The sequence below is a fragment of the Sphaerodactylus townsendi genome, linkage group LG01 (genome assembly GCF_021028975.2).
Source record: "Sphaerodactylus townsendi isolate TG3544 linkage group LG01, MPM_Stown_v2.3, whole genome shotgun sequence".
In the NCBI taxonomy this organism is placed as follows: Eukaryota; Metazoa; Chordata; class Lepidosauria; order Squamata; family Sphaerodactylidae; genus Sphaerodactylus; species Sphaerodactylus townsendi.
This window is the reverse complement of record NC_059425.1, coordinates 121,140,292-121,160,628: the sequence shown is the minus strand read 5'-3', so window position 1 is coordinate 121,160,628 and position 20,337 is coordinate 121,140,292. Positions and strand designations below refer to the sequence as shown.

The 20,337-nt window shown below is 46.4% G+C and overlaps 1 protein-coding gene across 1 annotated transcript in view; it reads right to left on the bottom strand.

The window, feature by feature from the left end:
- REV3L (REV3 like, DNA directed polymerase zeta catalytic subunit) overlaps nt 1-20,337 on the bottom strand; it is a 96,029-nt gene that overhangs the window by 71,383 nt on the left and 4,309 nt on the right. The window contains exons 2-3 of the mRNA XM_048492641.1: nt 1,372-1,561; nt 888-962 (exon numbers count right to left, since the gene is read on the bottom strand). Coding sequence (XP_048348598.1) covers nt 888-962; nt 1,372-1,561 — 265 coding nt within the window. The remainder of the gene's footprint in view (nt 1-887; nt 963-1,371; nt 1,562-20,337) is intronic.

Below are 20,337 nucleotides of genomic sequence, written 5' to 3'. Positions count from 1 at the left end.
AAATCTGGAAAGTCCTCAGGAGGTGGGAGGGTGGTGTGGAAGCAGCGCCCTCTCTAGCTGCCTCCACTGTCCAGATTGGGCTGTAAGTGTATATAAAACACCAAATTAAAAAATCTCCATGGCAGAACACTAAGCATTCCTTTAATGACCCTGACTCTCCTTCCTGTTTGTGTTTGAGTTTTGTGAAATTCTTTTTCATATATCTATCCACTAAAAATTACTTAATTTTTTTGATTTTTCACTACCTTGGGACCCATGAACAGGTTGGAAAGGTGGCATAAAATGTTTTGAAAAGTAAAAATAATAAAAATATAACAGTATGACAAGTTATTCAGACACCAACAGCAGGCTCCTCTATGCCCATAAACATCAGAAGGGAAAATTAAAAAAATTATGTTGAGGGAGATCATTCCAAAGGACTTCGGTTCTCAAAGAATTAACTAAGCTTTCTAGATAACAAGCTGCTTTAGGGGACAGTAGCTGTATCAGACTCTTGAATTTTTCACTTTAAAGGTGAATGACCTAATTTGAAGATCTGGATTTGATTCCTCACTCCTCCACATGAAGCATGCTGGGTGACTTTGGGCTAGTCACAGTTCTCTCAGAGCTGTCTTAGCCCCACCTGCCTATCAAGGTATCTGTTGTGGTGAGAGGAAGAGAAAGTAATTGTAAGCTGCTTTGAGACTCTTCAAAGGTAGAGAAAAGTGGGGTATAAAAACCAACTCTCTTTCTTCATCATCATCAGGTAGTCTACAACATTCTAAATAAGTTTGAAGCTTTTGAACTGATTTTAAGTATAGTCTGAACTAAAGCATATTATAGTTTCTCTACATTTAATATCAACAGGAAAATGTTCTTTGTTAACAAAAGCAAAGGTGTTTAATTACCTTTTCACCATAGCAGGATTGTAAAGATAGATCTTCATAAACTGTCTTTCCTTTTCATGGTAACCATAAAAAGGCCTGGAAAACACATATCCAGCAAGATGTTATATCATGGATACACCCCCTATCAATCAGTTTGATCCAGGGGTCCTTATGTGCACAGAATCTTCCACATATATGGGACTTGTGAATATTAGACCTTCCACTTTTAATTACAGTCATGTGCTAGTTAATCTAAAGGACAAATAACAGAATACTACCAATGTACAGAAGGTGATATGAGTTGTTATGGCTTTGTGGTTGGGAAGAAGTATGTTTGGAGTATGACGACATTTGAAGTATAAAGACATTCACCTCCTTATCCCCAACCCACAACCCCCTTTTTCATCTAACAATTCTTTAAACTTTTGTTAGCAAATACATTTTTCAATGTTAGTAGAAAGGGGGTGGGGGAATCAAGTTAAAGTTGTAACAAAGCAGTACTTACATTCCATATACTAGAGACACTTTGAATACATGCTGAACAGAAGAGGATGGGTTTCCTAAAGCTACATTAAGTGCTCGGTCAATGCTGAATGCCAAATGACGAAGATAATGTTCTGGCTGTTGTCCATAAGCATCATAGGGAACATACAGATAAGGAAAAATACCATGTAAATGGAGACAAGTCTTCTGACCTGCAAGAAGAAAAAAGTCCAACAATTCGGTCAAACACAAAAGTCCATAAAGCAATCACCTCCTACTTGTTGCTAAGAAAAATCTACAGCACAAATTGCCAAACAATAAGGACACCTTTTTTTTAATGGAAAAATTAGGACATTTTGAGGAGCACTAAAAAAACTGAAGTATTTTCTTTTTTAGAATGAGCGAAAGAGTTTTACTTAAAATAGATAATATCTACATAAACTATAAACATATACAATATTTTAAAGATTTTTGCTGATATGAAAATAGGTTTGGCAACAAATAATATACTATAATGTGTTTAATGATAATACATTATTAAAATGTTCTGAGTTTTCAGTGTTATAAAGTTTAACCTGATAGCCAGTAGTCCTAGCTACTGTGATTATATGAGAAGGTTTCTGTCTCAATAATACACTTTTTATTTACAACAAAATTTGTTTTCTACTTTCAATTTTCATTCACCCCATTTCTCAGATGCAAAAAACATTTTCTTTTTATTAACACAGCTAACAGAAGGCCTGATCAGTCTAGGAATTTACTTATTTTTTACTAAATATTGTGGTAGGGAAGAATTTTACAATTACAAAATAATAATTGCGAAGACGTATGTACAAAATAACTAGTGGTTAGTAAGCCCAGCAAAGTTTGTAGATTCTTGCACATACAAACAAGACAGGATATATACTGCATGATTTCCATTTGCTTCTCTTTAATAGGAAAGAGAAGGACCATGTGAATCAAACTATGGCATTACAGGAGTGCACCAACAGAGAAGTACAATATGTAATTCTCCACCTGTCATTAATGTCTGATTGCAACTGTATGAACTGTCAAACACATGACAGAGTGCAATATCTGGTTGGTGGACAGCATCCATGTCACAAATTCTGGTGGACAAAACTAATGAGTCTTGGTGGAGAAAACTAATGAGCATTACACAGGGAGAAAGTGCCTGCCTGTCACCATTGAGAGAAGAGATCATATTGCCTACTTTCATCCTCCCCCAACCCTATGGATTAGTTTGTAATGGCAGGTAGAATGGTTAAGTAACCCAAATTTAAATACTGGAGGTATTAATAGTTTTCTGTTGTTTTTGAAATTGTAAGTTGTCCTGAGCTGAAAAAATAGGTTTCAAATGACCAAATAAAATGAAAGAAGTTATTACACAGCAGGTGTATGACTCATAAACAGTCCAGTCACATATTTTATAGAATTCCACAATTCAATTCTATCATTAATCAAGGAAATGGGGGGGGGGGGGGGGGAGAGAATATGGGAAGACTGGGAATGAGATACTATTTTAACTATCTGAAAAAAGTAGTACAAAGGCAACCAAAACAAAAACAGCTTTGGGACACCCAAAATCCTATCTGTGGACTACAGCAACTATGTTAAGTATGTTTGCCTTTTCTAAGACAGTTGCTTTTTCTTACACTCCTCTATAAAGCAAAAACAGAAGAACCAATTCTGAGCCATTTCCTCCTTTGATGGTTACATTTCTGAATACAAAAACATATTAAAAATGGGAGCATATAAGTTCCTGGCATAACGCATGTTTATTTCATGCTTAATAATGATTTTTAAATGAACTTAAGGTATTTTCCATCCAATCTACTATTATTTGAATTCGATTAGTAATGAAAAGATCCTAATAAAAATTGAAAGCAATCAGTGTGTAAAAATTTAGTAAGAAACAATCCTGTTTCATGTGTATAAATGACATTTAGAGAGGCTACCAAAATTGCAGAATCTAGAAATCTGTTAAGTGACAGTAGCTTGAAACGTGCGAAAGCTGAAACCTATGAAAGCTGCTGGAGACAGCATTCATATCCCACAGAAATTTTCCATTCACTGCACTAGCTGCTGTCTTGTTCCTTGGATATATCTATTAAGAAAAACACCAATTTCCCACTTTATTAAAAATTTCAGAGTCTGGAAAATATTCATATAATTTACCAACATATAATTTGCAATCAAACTAAGCTTTGCAAAATGAATACAAAACTGTTATTTTTGGTATGACCTTTTGCTTCTTGGCGTAAAGCAATTTTCAAATAAACGGGTAGCCCCATCCAGATTGGGGGGGGGGGTCAAACGGGCAAAGGGAACAGTGGAGGACTGTGCCAATGTATTTCCCCTGCTGCTGCAGAAGGGGCAGCCCCACTGGTGCAGGGGAAAGACATGTCGGTGGCCAGTTGACCTTCAACTCCATGGTGGCAAAACCCGGAGGTCCAGGGCACCATGAAGCTGCACTGGTGTTGGGACTGGGGTCAGGGAGGGAATTCTTCGGGGTGGAGCTGATATTAGTTGACTTCCACTTGTGTTCCAGCCCAGAAATGCTGCCTTGGAAGCCCACAGACAGCCTGTTGGGCTATGGAACAGGAGGGTTTGTTGCTTTTCCTCCTTGCTGTGCTGCCTGAAGACTCCTTGGAGGCAGCACTTTGCCGTCTTCATCGTGCTGCCTCCAGCAACCTCAGTGCTCTGGATTGCGCTGTTAGTCATGTATTAGCATCCATATTTCTCCTAATATAAGACTATAGTGCATTTCCTTGAAGTGGCTGGTAGTTAATATCAAGGGATCAGATTTTTCTGAGCAAACAACAATTATAGCAGTACTCCCAGAAGGAAAAAAAAAACCCAAGTAAATATTAACAGTTTTGATTCCCTTGCATATTGCAATCCCGAGTGTTATTCGTGCACACCCGGAAGCCATGTATTCAGCTGAGAATCTCTAGAAATTCTGCTGCAGCAACTCCCACAACCATAGGCAAATCAAAATTCAGTTTAAAATACTTCTGTAGAAATAGTATGAAATAAGTCAGTTGCAGAATCATGAAGTTTGAAATGTGACTAAGCAAGTCGCTCAAATGGCTATTGTAGGAATAGGATATTTTGATGAGGCTGGTAAGAAATAAAACATCTAAATCAGTTCAGGTTTGAGATTTGAATCATCTCATGCAATTATGCTATGACAGCTTTGCTCACGTGAGCAGGGCCTTCTGAAGGTACAGCTATGCAACTGAGTAAGATCAGTAACTGCCTATACCAAGGCTCTCCACAAAGACCTCCATCAAGTAAAATAATCTACCTTTAACCAGACAAAGTCTGAAGGCTCCTACACCATTGCTTTTTGCAGAATGTAAAAAACAGAACTTTCCAGGAGGGCATTTTTATGAAGAGGGAGTACTGATTGTTGAAAGTTTATTAATGGTTTATTACTGGCTTTTAATTTGTGTAATCCATCTTGAGTCCCAAGAAAGGGATTACATAATAAATAAAAAATTAATGCAACCACAGTTACAATACAAGCTTACAGGTCCCCTGACTGTAGCCAAAAAATCTGACTACTAAAAGAAAAAAAATCACAAACAGGGAAAGGATGGAAAGAAACCAGATGCAGTATAATTAAATATTTGCTAGGATCTAAGGAGAAATGGGGAGGAAAAATTCAAAGACAACCATAGGTTATGAGCATTTTTTCAATGAGTGTCAGACAAGAAGAAAACCCATTCATGCCAACATCTGGCTACCCTGTGAAAGCTCAGCTTCGCATTTATTGGTGGGGGGGAGGGACAATGGCTGAACTTACACTGTGGATGCCATGGCTTTAAGGAAGAACAACGTCTAGAGTTGTAAAGGCTGAAAAACTTGGGCATCAGAGAGAAGTTACTGAAACAGACTTTACCACTGCCACCCCATAACTATTTAACTGATGCCAAGAAAGGAGTGAGTGCATGAAGGAAAAGGACCTACTCTCATACCTGGATCAGTGCCTGGATTTAAATGTCTGTAGCCAAGAAAAATTACCTAATTTGGTGCAATGTCTAAATGTCGCAACAAATGGAAAGCAGACTGAAGATTTCCTAAATCAGAAAATCTTTGATATCAGCACTGTACACTATGGTGAGAAAGAAAGAGGGCAGAACAACAAGCATAAACCAGATTCAAGCTTGATCTCAATCAACTTGGTTTGATCACATCAGAATACAGTCTTGCTCAGAGTATACACCTGGCAGTCAGTTTGTGGGAGAACAGTCCATTGGATACTCACCGTGAAGGAGCCTTCTCTTGGTAGGCAGGACATCTTGGTGGGTGATTTCCACCCCATCTCAGGGAGGAAGGAACAAGAATTCCATAACTTCCTGTCAAGTCTTGGTCTTCATTTTAGCTAGTATTCGTCTGAGCAGTTTAAACAACAGGAAAGCATGAAGGAACACATAACCACAGGAAAAAACCCTCAGAAGTCAACATTAACCCTAACAAGAACAACAGGAATAAAGGAGGGATAGTATATACAACCCTGGCATAAACAAGGTTCCTCAGAGAAGAGTTATCTGGACCCATGCAAGACACTAACGATGCACAGGATGGGCCACCTCCTGCCTACCAAGAGAAGGCCCCTTCATGGTGAATATCCAATGGAGGCAGAGGACATCTTGGTGGGACCTCCCAAAGCAGTGTCCCTAATTAGAGTGGGCTATCATTAAGTGTCTATGATGTGTTCGAGGACTCTCCATCCAAAGATGGTTTCAGGGGCCCCCCGCCCAAGATTGTATTTTGTAGTGTTTGGCAAATGAGGAGAGGGTAGACCAAATAGTTTCATTGCAGATTTGCTCCATGATAGCACTATGATGGAATGCTGTGTTGGTGGCCACAGAGCAAGTGGAGTAAGCTGTAATGCCTGATGGAACTGATATATTCAACGCCTTATGTGCCTCTATGATACAGGCCTTAAGAGTTGTGCTGATGGATGCCATGGACACAGGAAGGCCTAACCTAGGAGCAGATGTGTTGATGAAGAGAGTCTGTGTTTGATGTATGGATTCAGTCCTGATGATGACTGCCTTGACTGCTCTTCTAACAACCAGGGTATGCCAAGAACGTTCTGTAGGATGTGATAGTTGAGGGCAGAACGATGTCCTGTTGCAAATGGGAACATGGAGCTGGCTTTTGGTCTGAAGGTAAGATCCACTCAGAGCACTACTTTGTCCTTATGGAACACACAGAGGTTTGGATTGATGGAAAGAGCCTGTAACTCTGAAACCCTTCTGGCGGAGGTGATTGTGACCAAGAAGAGCACCTTCATCTGGAGCCACTTAAGGTGAATGGTTTGGATAGGTTCGAAAGATGATTTAGTAAGTGCTGAGAGTACTGTGTGAAGTTTCCATGAAGGGAAGCAGTGACAAACTGGCGATTGTGATTGTTGCACACCCTTCAAGAATCAGAGAATGTCCAGATGCTATGTTGCTGAAAGGTGTTGGAAGGGATGCCAAATCATGGACAGGGCAGCAATCTGTCATCTTAAGGTGTTACTGCAGAGTCCCATCTCAAAACGTTCCTGGAGGAAGTCCAATACTGAAGAAAGCTAGGTCAATTTGTTTTCTTCTGTCCCATGCGTTCCACAAATAGTTATAGATGCGAAGGGTAGCTGGTTGTCTTGAAGCCAAGAGGGTGTTTGTTACAGCTGCTGAATATCTCTTCATGGCGAGTTTTCGCCGCTCAACAGCCAGGTGGTCAAGGTGAGCCAATTTGGGTTGGGATGTCTCAGAGGTCCCTGTGTAAGACGGTCTGGAGCAGGGGTCTGCAACCTGCGGCTCTCCAGATGTTCATGGACTACAATTCCCATCAGCCTCTGCCAGCATGACCAATTGGCCATGCTGGCAGGGGCTGATGGGAATTATAGTCCATAAACATCTGGAGAGCCACAGGTTGCAGACACCTGGTCTGGAGTTACCAGGATCTGGAAGGGAGGACTCGTTGAAAGCTCCTGGGTTGCAAAGAACCAAGGCCTCCTTGGCCAGTAGGGAGCAATGAGAATCACCCAAACTCTCTCTGTCATGATTTTTCTGAGTAATTTTGGAATGATGGGCGTTGGAGGAAAGGAATATAGAAGACCTGACAGCCATTGAGCGGAGAGCGTGTCCACCGCTAGGGCTCTGGGATGGAAGAACCTGGACATGAAGTGCTGGACCTGTGTATTCTCTGCTGTTGCAAAAAGGTCCACCGTTGGAATCCCGAACTTACGTGTTATGGACCGAAAGGTTGTTTTGTTGAAGGACCATTCTGCTGGAGATATCATTTATTGGCTTAGCCAATCTGCATCCAGGTTCAGGATTCCCTTAATGTGTTTGGCCTTTAGGATCAGGAGATTGTCCTCCGCCCAGGCAAGTATCTTGCTCACTTCTTGATGTAGGTGTGATGATTTTGAGCCTCCCTGGTTGTTTATGTAGGTCTTCGCCGCAATGTCGCCTGTGCAGACTAACACATGCTGGTTCTTGATTACAGCCTGAAATTGTTGCAGGGCCATCTTGATGGCTTTGACCTCCAGGATGTTGATGGGTAGTTTGGACTGGCTGGATATCCATCTTCCTTGACCGTACTGATTCCCTAGGCTGGCGTCTGTAAATATCTGAACTGGGTTGATTGCCAGATACTGCTTCCCTTGATTCAGATTCGGCCTGTGGTGCCACTACAGGAGTTGTTCCTTGAGGAATCGAGGAATTGGTAATGTCCAATCCCTCTTGTTGATAAAGTCCCACTGATATGGAGGGGACAAGCATGGAATCTCCCCACTGAACCAGGTCTATTGAGACTATGAGACTGCCTAGGACCGTGGTGGCAAACCTATCGCACTTCAGATGTTTATGGACTACAATTCCCATCAGCCCCTGCCAGCATGGCCAATTGGCCATGCTGGCAGGGGCTGATGGGAATTGTAGTCCATGAACATCTGATTGATTGATCTGGAGTGCCATAGGTTCGCCACCACTGGCCTGGGAGTTTGACCAGGAACAGAAGCGAGGCTGACTGGGGTTGAAGTAAGGAAGCTATCATCCTCTGGATCTTGGTGATTTTTTCCTCTGGAGGGAAGAAGGCGTCCTTGGTTGAATCAATGATGGCGCCTAGATGGAGGATCCACTGTGATGGAATCAGGGAGCTTTTGTCCTTGTTGATCAGAAACCCATGTTGTTGTAGAACCATCATCACTTGGTTTAGATCTTGGACTGCAGCCTCTCTGGATGTGGACCTGATGAGGAAGTCGTCCAGGTATGGGTGAATGTGCATGCCCTGCTGATGAAGGAGTGTGATCGGAGCCAACAGCACCTTGGAGAATACCCTTGGGGCTGAGTCTAGGATGAATGGAAGAGCCCTGAACTGGTAGTGATCTTTCTGCTGTGAATCTGAGGAACCTTCTGTTAGGAGGTCTGATCGGGATTTGCAAATAAGCTTTGGACAGATCCAGGAATGTCATGAAGACTCCTTTTTCTGAGAGCCTCTGAAATCGTCCGGAGAGACTCCATTTTGAATCTGCGAAGCCTGATGTATTTTTTGACCGTTCGAAGATTGAGGATCGCTCTCCAGTCCCTGGTCTTTTTGGGGACTGTAAAGAAATGCGAGAAATGTCTGCAGCATAGCTCTTCCTTCGGAACCGGTTTGATTGCTGAGATAGCCAGTAGGTAGGCTATGGCGTTCAATGTCCATGATAGTTTGTCAGCTCTGGAGCTGAGTGGGGAGGTTAGGAAAAGAGAGGGGAGAAGATGAAGGAATTCTATGGTGAAACTTTCAGACACCACCTCTCTCGTTCAGGAATCAACATAGTTGCCTCTCCAGAATTCCTGAAAATGGAGGAGCCGACCACATATCGGGATTGCCTCTCTGTTGGGAGTCTGTCTTGGGGTTTTTGTCAAATCTTGAGCGGAAGTTACCTCTGTAGCAAAAGGAACCAGAACCTCTAGGGTACCAAGAGTTGAACCTACTGTCCTTGTTGAATCAAGGCACACTCCTACCATCTTGGGGGGCTCTGGGCAAGGTCCATTGTGAACAAAAGGATGTTCTAGGCCAGGAAAGGGTCTTATCCGAGCGAAAAACTTTGGTAGGGCCTTCTTTTTATCTTTGGTCTTGATTAGAATTTGGTCGAGGTCCTTCCCAAATAGTGTCTGACCTTGAAAGGAATAACCAGTCACCAATGTTTTGGAATGATTATCTGCCTGCCAGGTCCTAAGCCAGGCATTGTGTCAGGCCACCACTGCCAATGCTAAGGAATGTGCTGGCAGAACTAGGGCATTGAGGGTGGCATCTGCTTGGAAGGTGGAGCCTATCCCGATATGCTCGAGTCCTTCTCTGACGGCAGTTTCTTCCAGAGGCAACAGCTCAAGGATGCATCTGACCCAGACTAATATGGCTCTGGCTACAGTGGAGGTTGGTGCTATGGCTTTCATAGCCAAGATTCATGAGACTGTTTAAGCATAACATCAGGTCTTTTGTCCATAAAGTCCTTTAGGGTGCCCTTACCATCTTTTGCAATCAGCACGGGTGACTGGGTTGCCATGACTGGTGCATCCACCAAGGGTACCTGTAGCATTTTGTCTACAAATGGATGTTCTGGGTCGATATGACGTTGCCTGTTCCAGCGGACGAAGGCCTTTCAGGTGGAATTGCATATACAGACCGTGGCTTGTCGACAGGATGTCAGTAGTGTGTCTATAACTTTCTCAGAGTTTTCTTCAACCTTTCTCTCTCAATAGCCACATGGTCAAATTGAACCACCCTGGCCTTGGGTGCGAGAGTGGTCCCTGGATCAGCAGATCTGGAATGGAAGGTAGATGAATGGAAGGTAGATGGAATGGAATGGAGGTTTTTTTGCTGGCTGTTGTAGTACCAAAAACCAGGGGCATCTTGGCCAGTAAGGGGTCACTACGATCACCACAGCTCTTTCCTCGGCAATCTTGCTCAGGAGTTTCGGAATTACTGGTATCGGTGGGAAGGCATATAGCAGTCCTGCAAGTTCAAGGTGTCAGTCACTGCGGATCTGGGATAAAAGTACTTGGTCATGAACCCCAGTAGTTGAGCATTGTCCGGGGAGGCTTCCCTGTGGAGATGTGATGATCTTGAGCCCCCCTAATTGTTCAGGTACATTTTTGCTGAAACGTCTGTTCTGACCAAAATGGGGACATGCAGGCAGGCCTCTGTAAGATCAAGGAAGGTGAGGTAATCTCCTGGTCTCAGCACTTCTGTGATGGAACGCAGGGTCTCCATCCTGAATCTTCAAAGATGGATATGTCTGTTGATGTATCTGAGATTCAGGTTGGCCCGCCAGTCCCTACTGCGTTTGGGGACAGTAAAGTAGTGTGAGTAGATGCCAGCAACCTCTCTTGTTCCAGGACTGATTGGATGCTTCAATCTGCAGCCAGAGGTTTCTTCTTTTTCTTTCCCTGCGCCTTCTTCGCGCACCTAAGTCAGCCTGTCAGCCTCCCACGCGGCTATTGGTGCCCTCCTCTGGGTCAGCCTAATGGCCTCCTAGGAGGGATGGTTGTGCCTCCTCCAGGTCAGTCTGGTGACCTCCCAGAATGGCAATAAAATTACATGCCACAGCTGCCCTCATAGCTTCTGCTGCCGATTTGGAGAAGGTTTCCAAGTTCTCTGTTGATTGGGAGAGTTCCTTCCATCTCGGAAGGGAAAATTATCTGGTGGCTTGGGGTTTGGCAGGAAATAGGGGAGAGAGAGAGATGTGAAGCAAGAACGAAAGTTTCCGAATGCTAGAAAGCAGAGTTGAGATAGGAAAAATAATATAAGATGAAAGAGGAGTACACAAGAAAAGCAGAGACTGTAGAAATAACCATAAGGGTAGATAAGCAGAGGAGCCTAGCAGAGATCCGGCCTTTCCCATTAGAGGCAGAAACAATACTGGCAAGATGGAGCCTGATAAGAAGGACAGGAAGTTGAAAAAAGGCGTTTCCTGCCTCCCAGAGAAGGGGTAAAGAACCACCCATACAAGATGACCTCCGCCTCCAGGAGACCGGCCCCTTTCTCTGGTGCGCGCTTGTGAATGGTGCGGTTCTCAGTACGTGCTTGCAAACAATGTGGCTAGAGGGACTCTTGTCTGGGCACTCTGAAAGGTGGTCCCGGGAAGGGAAGTCAGCCCTTCTATGGGCTGCTCTAGTTGCCTCAGCAGAGGACTTGTGGAAGTTTTCCCTAGTGGGGGAGAATTCCCTGTCTGCTGTCTTAAGGGCCAATTTTGGCAAGAAGAAGGGGAAAGGGCACAAAGAACTTAGAAGAGTAAAGGGCCTTAGTAAGGTTAAGATAGAGATTTTTTGGAAAGGCAACTGTTGTAGACAAGAATAAGGAAACAGGAGGACGGATCACACACAAAGACCACAAAAACAGAAGCAGGGTGCAGGAGACCTAAGAATCCTGCGCATTCCCTGTCAAGGCAGGAAAAACACTGGCTAAAATGGAGACCAAGACTTGATAGGAATTCTTGTTCCTGCCTCCCTGAGATGGGGTAGAAATCATCCAATAAGATGTCCTCCAGCTCCAAGAAAAGTGCTTGCTCCTTAGCCACTAAGTTTTACCCAGTGGTGTCAGACTGAAGTTGCCATTTATTTTGCTTTCTAAAAATTGCTAAATTGTTGTATTGTTCTTGTGATATCTGTATTTGGTACAAAGATGATTAAAACCTTTTGTACGAAAGATAGAAAAAGGAGGGTTTGAACCAAAAGATAACTAATTCTTTCTTCATATTCAAGTTATGGCATCAGAGAAGAAGCTAAGTCAGTGTAAGGCTCTCAAGAGATTGGTACAAGAGGCTGTGCAATCGTGTGCATATATGTGCAAAAAAGATTAAAATGTAAATACTTTCAATGGTCCTTGACGGCAGCTGCAAGATATTTGGTTGAGGAGGGAAAAGGGAGAGAGAAGACAGATGGAGGTGTGGTGAGCAGACTGCCAGGCCTCTAAGCTTGAACCTCACTCAGTGAATTAACCTCTAAAGCTAGCTCAAAGAACAATACGCACAAAAAGTAGTCCCCTGACAGTTCTGGAATATCCTTTATTGGAAACACAATACCAAACTCCCAATCCTTGTATAGGATAATAAAATTTTCGATATATCATCAAAAATTAATAACACAAAATACACTGATAAAGTACAGAATATCACTTCTACTTAAATGCAATCTGCAGCCATTTGCTTGAACTTTGCTTCAAACTTTTATTTTTTTAATAGAGGCTGAAATATGTCCAGGTAAATGTTTGGTTTTGTGTCTGATTTATTGGAAAACAGCCCTTCATGAATCTGTTCTTGGATCAGAGGCAAAGCTACAAGGGGGCCAGGGGGGGCGCGTTGCACCAGGTGAGCGCCTCGGGGCACAAAAATCCAGGTTTGTGTTTTTTGTATTTTTTGGTTGTTTTTCAGTTTTTGGCCTGAAGGGGGCGCAGTTTTAGGCTGGCAGCACCAAAATTTCAGGGTATTTTTAGGAGACCCTCCTGATGATACCACCCACGTTTGGTGAGGTTTGGTTCAGGGGGCACAAAGTTAAGGACACCCAAAGGGGGTGCCCCATCCCCCATTGTTTCCAATGGGAGCTAATAAGAGATTGGGCTACACCAGGGGTCTGCAACCCAAGGCTCTGGAGCTGCATGTGGCTCTTTCAGCCTTACACTGTGGCTCCACGTGGCCTGGAGGTCAGAGGGTAGCGTGGGTGTGTCCCTCCAGAGCAGCGCTGGAAGGGAAGGTGAGTGGAAGGGCCAAACTGCAGGAGGCTCCGTGCGTGAGGGTGTCGCTTTTCGCGTCCCCTCCACTCCCCTCTCCTTCCAGCACTGCTCTGGGGAACTGGAGGGGCATGCCCACACTGCCCTCTGACCCCTGGAGGTTGGAGGGTAGTGTGGGTGTGTCCCTCCAGAGCAGCTGCTATCCCCCCTCTGCCCCATGGAGCAGGCGGCTGCCTGCTTCGTCGTGCAGAGGGGCTTTCCCTGCCCGGCACCACTGCCTCCCGCAGTGCGAGAGGCAGCGGCACTGGGCAGGCCATGGCCACCATCCCCCCTCTGCCCCACAGACCAGGTGGCTGCCTGCTCTGTGAAGCAGAGCAGGTTTCCCTGCCCGGCATCTCCGCCTCCCAGCGCTGGAAGGAAAGGTGAGTGGAGGGGCCAAACCAGAGGCGGCTCAGTAGATCTTCAGGGCTGTGGAAAACGGGTCCAAATGGATCTTTGGGTGGTAAAGGTAGCCGACCCCTGGGCTACACCTTTGAGGGTCTATAACTTTGAACCCCGTGAACCAAACTTTACCATACCTGGGTGGTATCATCAGGAGAGTCTCCTAAAGATACCTGAAATTTAGGTGCTGCTAGCCTAAAGACTGCGCCCCCTGCAGTCCAAAAACTGAAAAAACCACAAAAAATACAAATTAACATGGGGAGCGTGCGTGCAAATCTCAAATTTTGCACCGGGCTCCATTTTCCCTAGCTACGCCTCTGTCTTGGATTGGATTGAAACTTGGTTATAATCAGCATTCTAGTCTTTCACTTAGAAATATGATAATTGTTCAGCCTTTCCCACCCCTAGCCACAGCTTTCAACCCTTCCCCCACCAATGCAAGTCTTATCTTTCCACTCTTCACCCACCCCAACCCTCTCCATTCCATCCTCCCCACCACAACCCTCACCTTTCCAACCTCCCCCAAACAAAAAGTAATTCCATTCCCCCCTACTCCACTCCACCACGCCAAGCCTCTTTTTGCCACCTTCCCCCCCACTGCAAGCCACACCTCTCCAAGCTGTCCACCTGCAAGTCACAAACCCAGAACCAAGTAAGTGGTACACATCACGCTGGAAGCAAGGGAGGGCTACGCCCCCACTAAAGCCCATTGCAGGGGAGATGCTTCCTCTTCCACCTTTTCCTAGGGCCCATTGCATCTCCCCCACAATGGGCTTTGCTTCTAGTCAAATATAATCCAATGGCTGGGTCCTTATTCTTAGCATGACATCTGAAAATAACCATGCTAAATTTCCCACATATACCCTGTTTCCCCGAAAATAAGACATCCCCTGAAAATAAGACGTAGTAGAGGCTTTGCTGAAGTGCTAAATATAAAGCATCCCCCAAAAGTAAGACGTAGCAAAGTTTTTGTTTGGAAGCATGCCCGTCGACCAGAGCATGCAGCTGTGGAGCAGAAAAACGACCCATTGGATACTCACCGTGAAGGGGTCTTCTCTTGGGTGGTGGAAGCCATCTTGTGGGTCTTCTTTATCCTTCCGATTTTGGTAGGCAGGAAAAGATATTTGGTCACTTCCTGTTGGTCTGTTGCCGCCAATTTTCTCCAGTATCTGATCGGCCGAGTGATTCACACAAACAAGTAACAGACCAACCACATGAAACCAACAAAAGGTCCAAAAAGCCAACATAGAAGGGACCAAACGTTAACATATAAACAATTGCCCAAGAACACATGGGCCAGTGGACAAACTCCTCAGTACTATGCCTGGACACATTGTGAGAAAAGAACGAATAGGGAGGGCCAAGATGGCTTCCACCACCCAAGAGAAGACCCCTTCACGGTGAGTATCCAATGGGTCGTTCTCTTGGATGGTTTCAGCCATCTTGTGGGTACTCCCCCAGCAGTGCCCCAAAAAGGGCGGGTTCAGTTAGTTTCCACAACGTGTTCCAGGACCCTTCTCCCGAAGGACGCCTGGACAGCATCCGGAGAGGATAACCTGTAATGCCTCACAAGGAAGAGGGAGAGGCCCAAGTGGCCGCCCTACAAAACTGCTCTAGGGGAACGTGCTTAACAGGGCCGCGTTGGCAGCCGCACTCCTAGTAGAATGAGCCGTAATTCCAGTGGGGATTGGAATCTGTTTCGCTTTGTGGGCCTCAATGATACACGCTTTGATGTTAGAACTGATGGAGGCGGTGGACATCAGTTCACCTACCCTGGGTGGAACTACATTCACAAAAAGTGATTCCGATTTTCTCAGTTGTTTTGTGCGTATGATAAACGCCTTGAGAGACCGCCTCACATCCAGACAGTGCCAAAGCCTTTCCCGCGGATGGGTAGGTTTTGGGCAGAAATTTGGCAGGATAATGTCCTGCGCTAGATGGAACCCTGAAGCTACTTTAGGTCGAAATGACGGGTCGGGCTTCAGACCACCCTATCAGGGAAAAAAAGACACAGGTTAGGATTAACAGAGATAGCCCTGATTTCAGATACCCGTCTGGCCAAGGTGATGGCCACCAAAAACAAGAGCTTCATACGAAGCCAGCGTAGGTGTATCGACTGGACTGGCTCAAACGGGGAAGTTGTAAGAGCATCCAGGACGACATGTGGCCGCCAGGAAGGGAAACGGTGTGCTACAGGGGGCTGGGACTGCTGAACTCCCTTCAAAAAATTTTGTATGTCGGGATGCCTAGTGACCGGGAAACCCTCCACTGGGGGCAGAACGGTGGCTATAGCCGCCAGTTGACAATGAAGCGTGGAACTGCGTAACCCTGAGACAAAACCTTCTTGCAGAAAGGTGAGGATGAAGGGAAGGGAGGGAGATTCCGGATCTACATCCTTCCTCCTGCACCATCTAGCGAAAACCTTCCAGGAAGCGTTGTAGATGGCAATGGTGGACCTACGTCGGGCTGCTATCATGGTGTCAACGATTGCTTCAGAAAAACCCTTATGTCTTAGGCGTTGCCGCTCAAGAGCCAAGCGGTCAGCTTGAGCCATACGGGATCTTGGTGGAACAGAGGACCCTGCGACAGCAGGTCCGGAACGATCGGCAGACAAAAGGGAAGAGCGATGGACAGCTGCTGTAGCACCGAATGCCAGGATCTCCTGGGCCCGTCTGGGGCTACTAGAATGACTAACCTGCCCTCCGCTTGGACCCTCCGAAGAAAGCGGTATAGAAGAGGCAGAGGGGGAAAGGCACAAAGTAGGCCGTCTGGCCAGGAAATATTCAGAGCGTCTGTCTTCCAGGCCTGTGGATGGTAAAACCGGGCACAAAAACGGCTGATCTGAGCGTTGAGGGGTGATGCAAATAGATCGATCACTGGAACCCCGAATCTGGTCGTTATCAATCTGAAGATCTCCGGATTCAATTTCCATTCTGCGTTGGAGACCTTTTTTCAACTTAGCCAGTCTGCTTCGATGTTCAGAAGCCCTTTTACGTGTTCTGCGCGCAGGGATGCTAGATTTGCCTCGGCCCAGATGAGGATGCGGAACGCTTCCTTGTGCAATTGGGAGGACTTGGATCCCCCTTGATGGTTCAGATAGCACTTCATTGACATATTGTCTATGTGTATCACGACGTGTCTGCGCAGAATCAGTGGACGGAAGGCTTTTAGGGCAAGAAAGACAGCCCGAACTTCCAGGATGTTGATGGGGAGGCGAGCCTGAACTGCTGACCATGAGCCCTGTGCCAGATGGTGTTCCAACTTCGCTCCCCAACCCAGAAGGCTCGCGTCTGAGAAGATATGGATCAGGTTCTGTGGAGCAAAAACTTTCCCTCCTCCCAGGTTGACTGCATGCATCCACCATCGGAGGGAAAGACGGACCGTTAGGGGGAGGGACAGGGACCGGTTCTTTCTGCCAATGATCTGCCTGGCAAAGGGGCGCAGGAAGGTTTGCAAAGGGCGTGCATGGGCCCTGCCCCATTGAATTAGGTCTATGGTGGATAACAGGAGACCCAGTAGGCTTGCCAGTTGCATCAAGGACGTGGAGCTCTCCGTCAGCACTTTGTAGCAAGCCTCCCAGATCTTGAGAACCTTTGCCGGAGGGACAAACAGTGTGCAAGACACTGTGTCTATTAGAGCTCCTAGGTGCTCCATCCTTTGGGAGGGGAGGATCGAGCTCTTGTCCAGGTTGACCAGGAAACCATGGTCCGCAAGGGTCTCCCGCACTAGCAGGACATCCTCTGATGCCTGGAATTGGGACCTCGACCTGATAAGCAGGTCGTCGAGGTAGGGGTAGATGTGCACCCCCTTGCTGCGAAGCAAAGCAATTGGTGCCACCAACACTTTGGTGAAAACTCTGGGGGCCGTGGCTAACCCGAAGGGGAGCGCTACATACTGGAAGTGCTGGTCCCCCAGAGCAAATCTCAGAAACCTGTGATGGGACGGATGGATGGGGATGTGAAAGTAAACTTCCTTCAGGTCCAGCGACGTGATGAAGTCGCCCTGTTGAATTGCCGCCACAGTGGACCTCAGAGATTCCATCCGGAATCTGAATTTCCGAAGATGACGGTTTAGATGTTGGAGGTTGAGGATAGCCCTGGTGTCCCCGTTCTTTTTGGGGACAGTAAAAAAGTGGGAGTACACTCCCATCCCTCTCTGCTCCGTCAGCACTGGCTCGATGGCTTTGATCAAAATCAGGTGATCGATGGCCGCAAGGAGCCTGCTTATTTTTTCTGGGTGAGTACCTATTGGGGAGGGAATGAAATGATCTCTGGGCCAGGAAAGGAACTCTAAGGAGTAGCCTGAAGAAACTATCTCCCGGACCCAGCGGTCCGCAAACGGTGGGGTCCAGCGGTGATGGAAAAACTGGAGGCGTCCGCCGACCAGAGCGTCCAGGCAGTCAGGCCTTGTTATTGTTGAATTCGGCTCTAAAGGGCTTCCCTGACTTGTCCTGGCCCTTGTGCTCCTGACGTTTACGAAAGGAGCTCTGTCCTTGCCAACCTGGTCTCCTGGAGTCCCTCTGTGGCTGGAAGGATGAACGAAAGGACCGAAAAGAAGGTCGGGCAGGAAACCTGGGCTTGTCCGCTCTGACTGAGCATGGCATGGTCTTTTTGTGATCCTTAGTCTCCACCAGGATCTTATCTAGCTCAGCGCCAAACAGAATCCCCCCCGAAAGTCATAGCTGGAAACTACAGTTTTGGAGAGGTTGTCCGCCTGCCATGGCTTAAGCCACAGTATGCGGCGGGCTACAGACGCTGAAGCCATAATATGTGATGTGGTCAGGAAGGCATCTAGCGAGGCGTCTGCCAAAAAAGACACTGCCATCATGATTCTTTCTACTCCTTCCCTGACACCCCTATCACCCGGTGGAATGATGGCCAGCAAACGTTGTAGCCAGACAATGGTGGCTCTAGAAACCGTGGCTGTGGGGGCTAAGATCCTGGTGGCCATGGCCGCTGCTTCATGGAGTTTGCGCAAGCTGCTGTCTGCCCTCCTGTCCATGGGGTGCCTTAGGTTACCCTCCCCATCTCTGGAGACTAGGCCCCCCGAGTGCAGGGCGGACACCGGGCCGTCGACTAAGGGGTTTTTGATCAGATTGTGCAAATGGTCAGGGGCAAGATACAACTTTTTAAAGATAGAGGGGAAACCCCTCTTTTCAGTTGGATTAACCCACTCCCTCTTGAATTTTCTTTCAAAGGATTCAGGCAGAGGGAAAAATTTCTCTTTATCTTCCTCAGCTGTGAAGATGGAACTAAGCCCTTTTGGGCAGCCTTTGTGGAATTGGGATCCTCAGCTTCTGCTGAGTCATGCAGCTCCAAAGCTGCGATAGTTTTAGATAACAATGTGGTAAGCTGTTCAATTTGAAACATGCGATGGGACTTTTCAGCTACTTCAGGGGGCTGCGTTTCGGGATCTGAAAAGTGGTCTGAATCAGACTGAAGATCCCCTTCACTGACCTCACTCAGGTCAGAATCAAGCAGAGCACAAATCCCATGACGATTGTCTCTGTGGGATCTAGGGGACCTGGAATGGGTTCTGCTCCTTCCCCTGCCTGGTTCGGGGCGAAGCTGCTGAGTGACCTCCTCCCTTATGGAGGAGCGCATTAACTTAACGAGCTGGTGAGGGGAGAAAAGGTTCCAGTCATTTGGAACGTCTCCCGCTCCGCATGCCCCCGCCGCAATGGCAACCTCTTGCCTGGTCGATGCGCCGTTTCTTTCCCCCGTCGTTGCGCGCTGCGCCATTTGGGTGGAAAAAGCCGCCATCGCGCCGGGAACGGTTGCGGCCTGCTCATCCCTCCGTCGGGCCTCGTTCTCTCGTCCGCGACTCCCGGCTGCGAGTTCTCGGCGACCCGCGGGCGGGTCGGCTGAACTGGCGCGTCTCCCTCCGCAGTAGCCTGAAGGACGCGGCTGCCTCCCGCGCCGGTCGTTAGGCTCTGAGGCGGCTGCAATCCCCTGTTCGTCAGCCCATCGGCTGCTCTGGGGGAGGGAGAGGAGTTTAGTCGACGCCCTGGTGTTTTCTGCGGCCGATCTGCTGAAAGTTTCCCTCTCGGGGGAAAAGGGCGCCGTCGCCATTACACTTGTGAGGAAAAAATTCCTCTGCCGCCAAAACATCTGAGGGGAAGGTCTCCGGACCCAGTAGGGTGCAGGGAGAAAACACAAGCCGCAAATAAGTGGGGTGGGAAACACACAAGCACGCCACAACACCAGGGAAACCAAAAACTCACGGTACCACGATGAGAAAACACACAAAGAAAAAAAACTAGCAAGGAACTTGTCGAAGTTGCTGCACTACCAACGAGGCAGGAAAAGATACTGGAGAAAATTGGCGGCAACAGACCAACAGGAAGTGACCAAATATCTTTTCCTGCCTACCACAATCGGAAGGATAAAGAAGACCCACAAGATGGCTGAAACCATCCAAGAAAATAAGACATTCCCTGAAAATAAGACATAGCGCATCTTTGGGAGCAAAAATTAATATAAGACACTGTCTTATTTTCAGGAAAACAAGGTATATTAAACAATACTGCAGAGCTCCATATAAAATGGAACTGATGGCAGCTCAGCTACCATTTAGTGATGGGTAAATGAGTATCCTACTCAAACCTCCTTCTGCAAGGCTGCCAAGCACCCACAACAAAACCTTTTGTCACTATGAAGAACCATTAGCAGCACAAGCAAGGTATCAACACGGTCGAGATTCTGATATTATGCCTAATGTAGATTTAAATATCTTCTTTATTTTAAAATAGTAATGTCTTTTTAAGATTTTCCCCAAGAACACAAGTTTGCTTGTACTTGAAAGAGAACAACAATTTGGAAACCCCCACCCACAA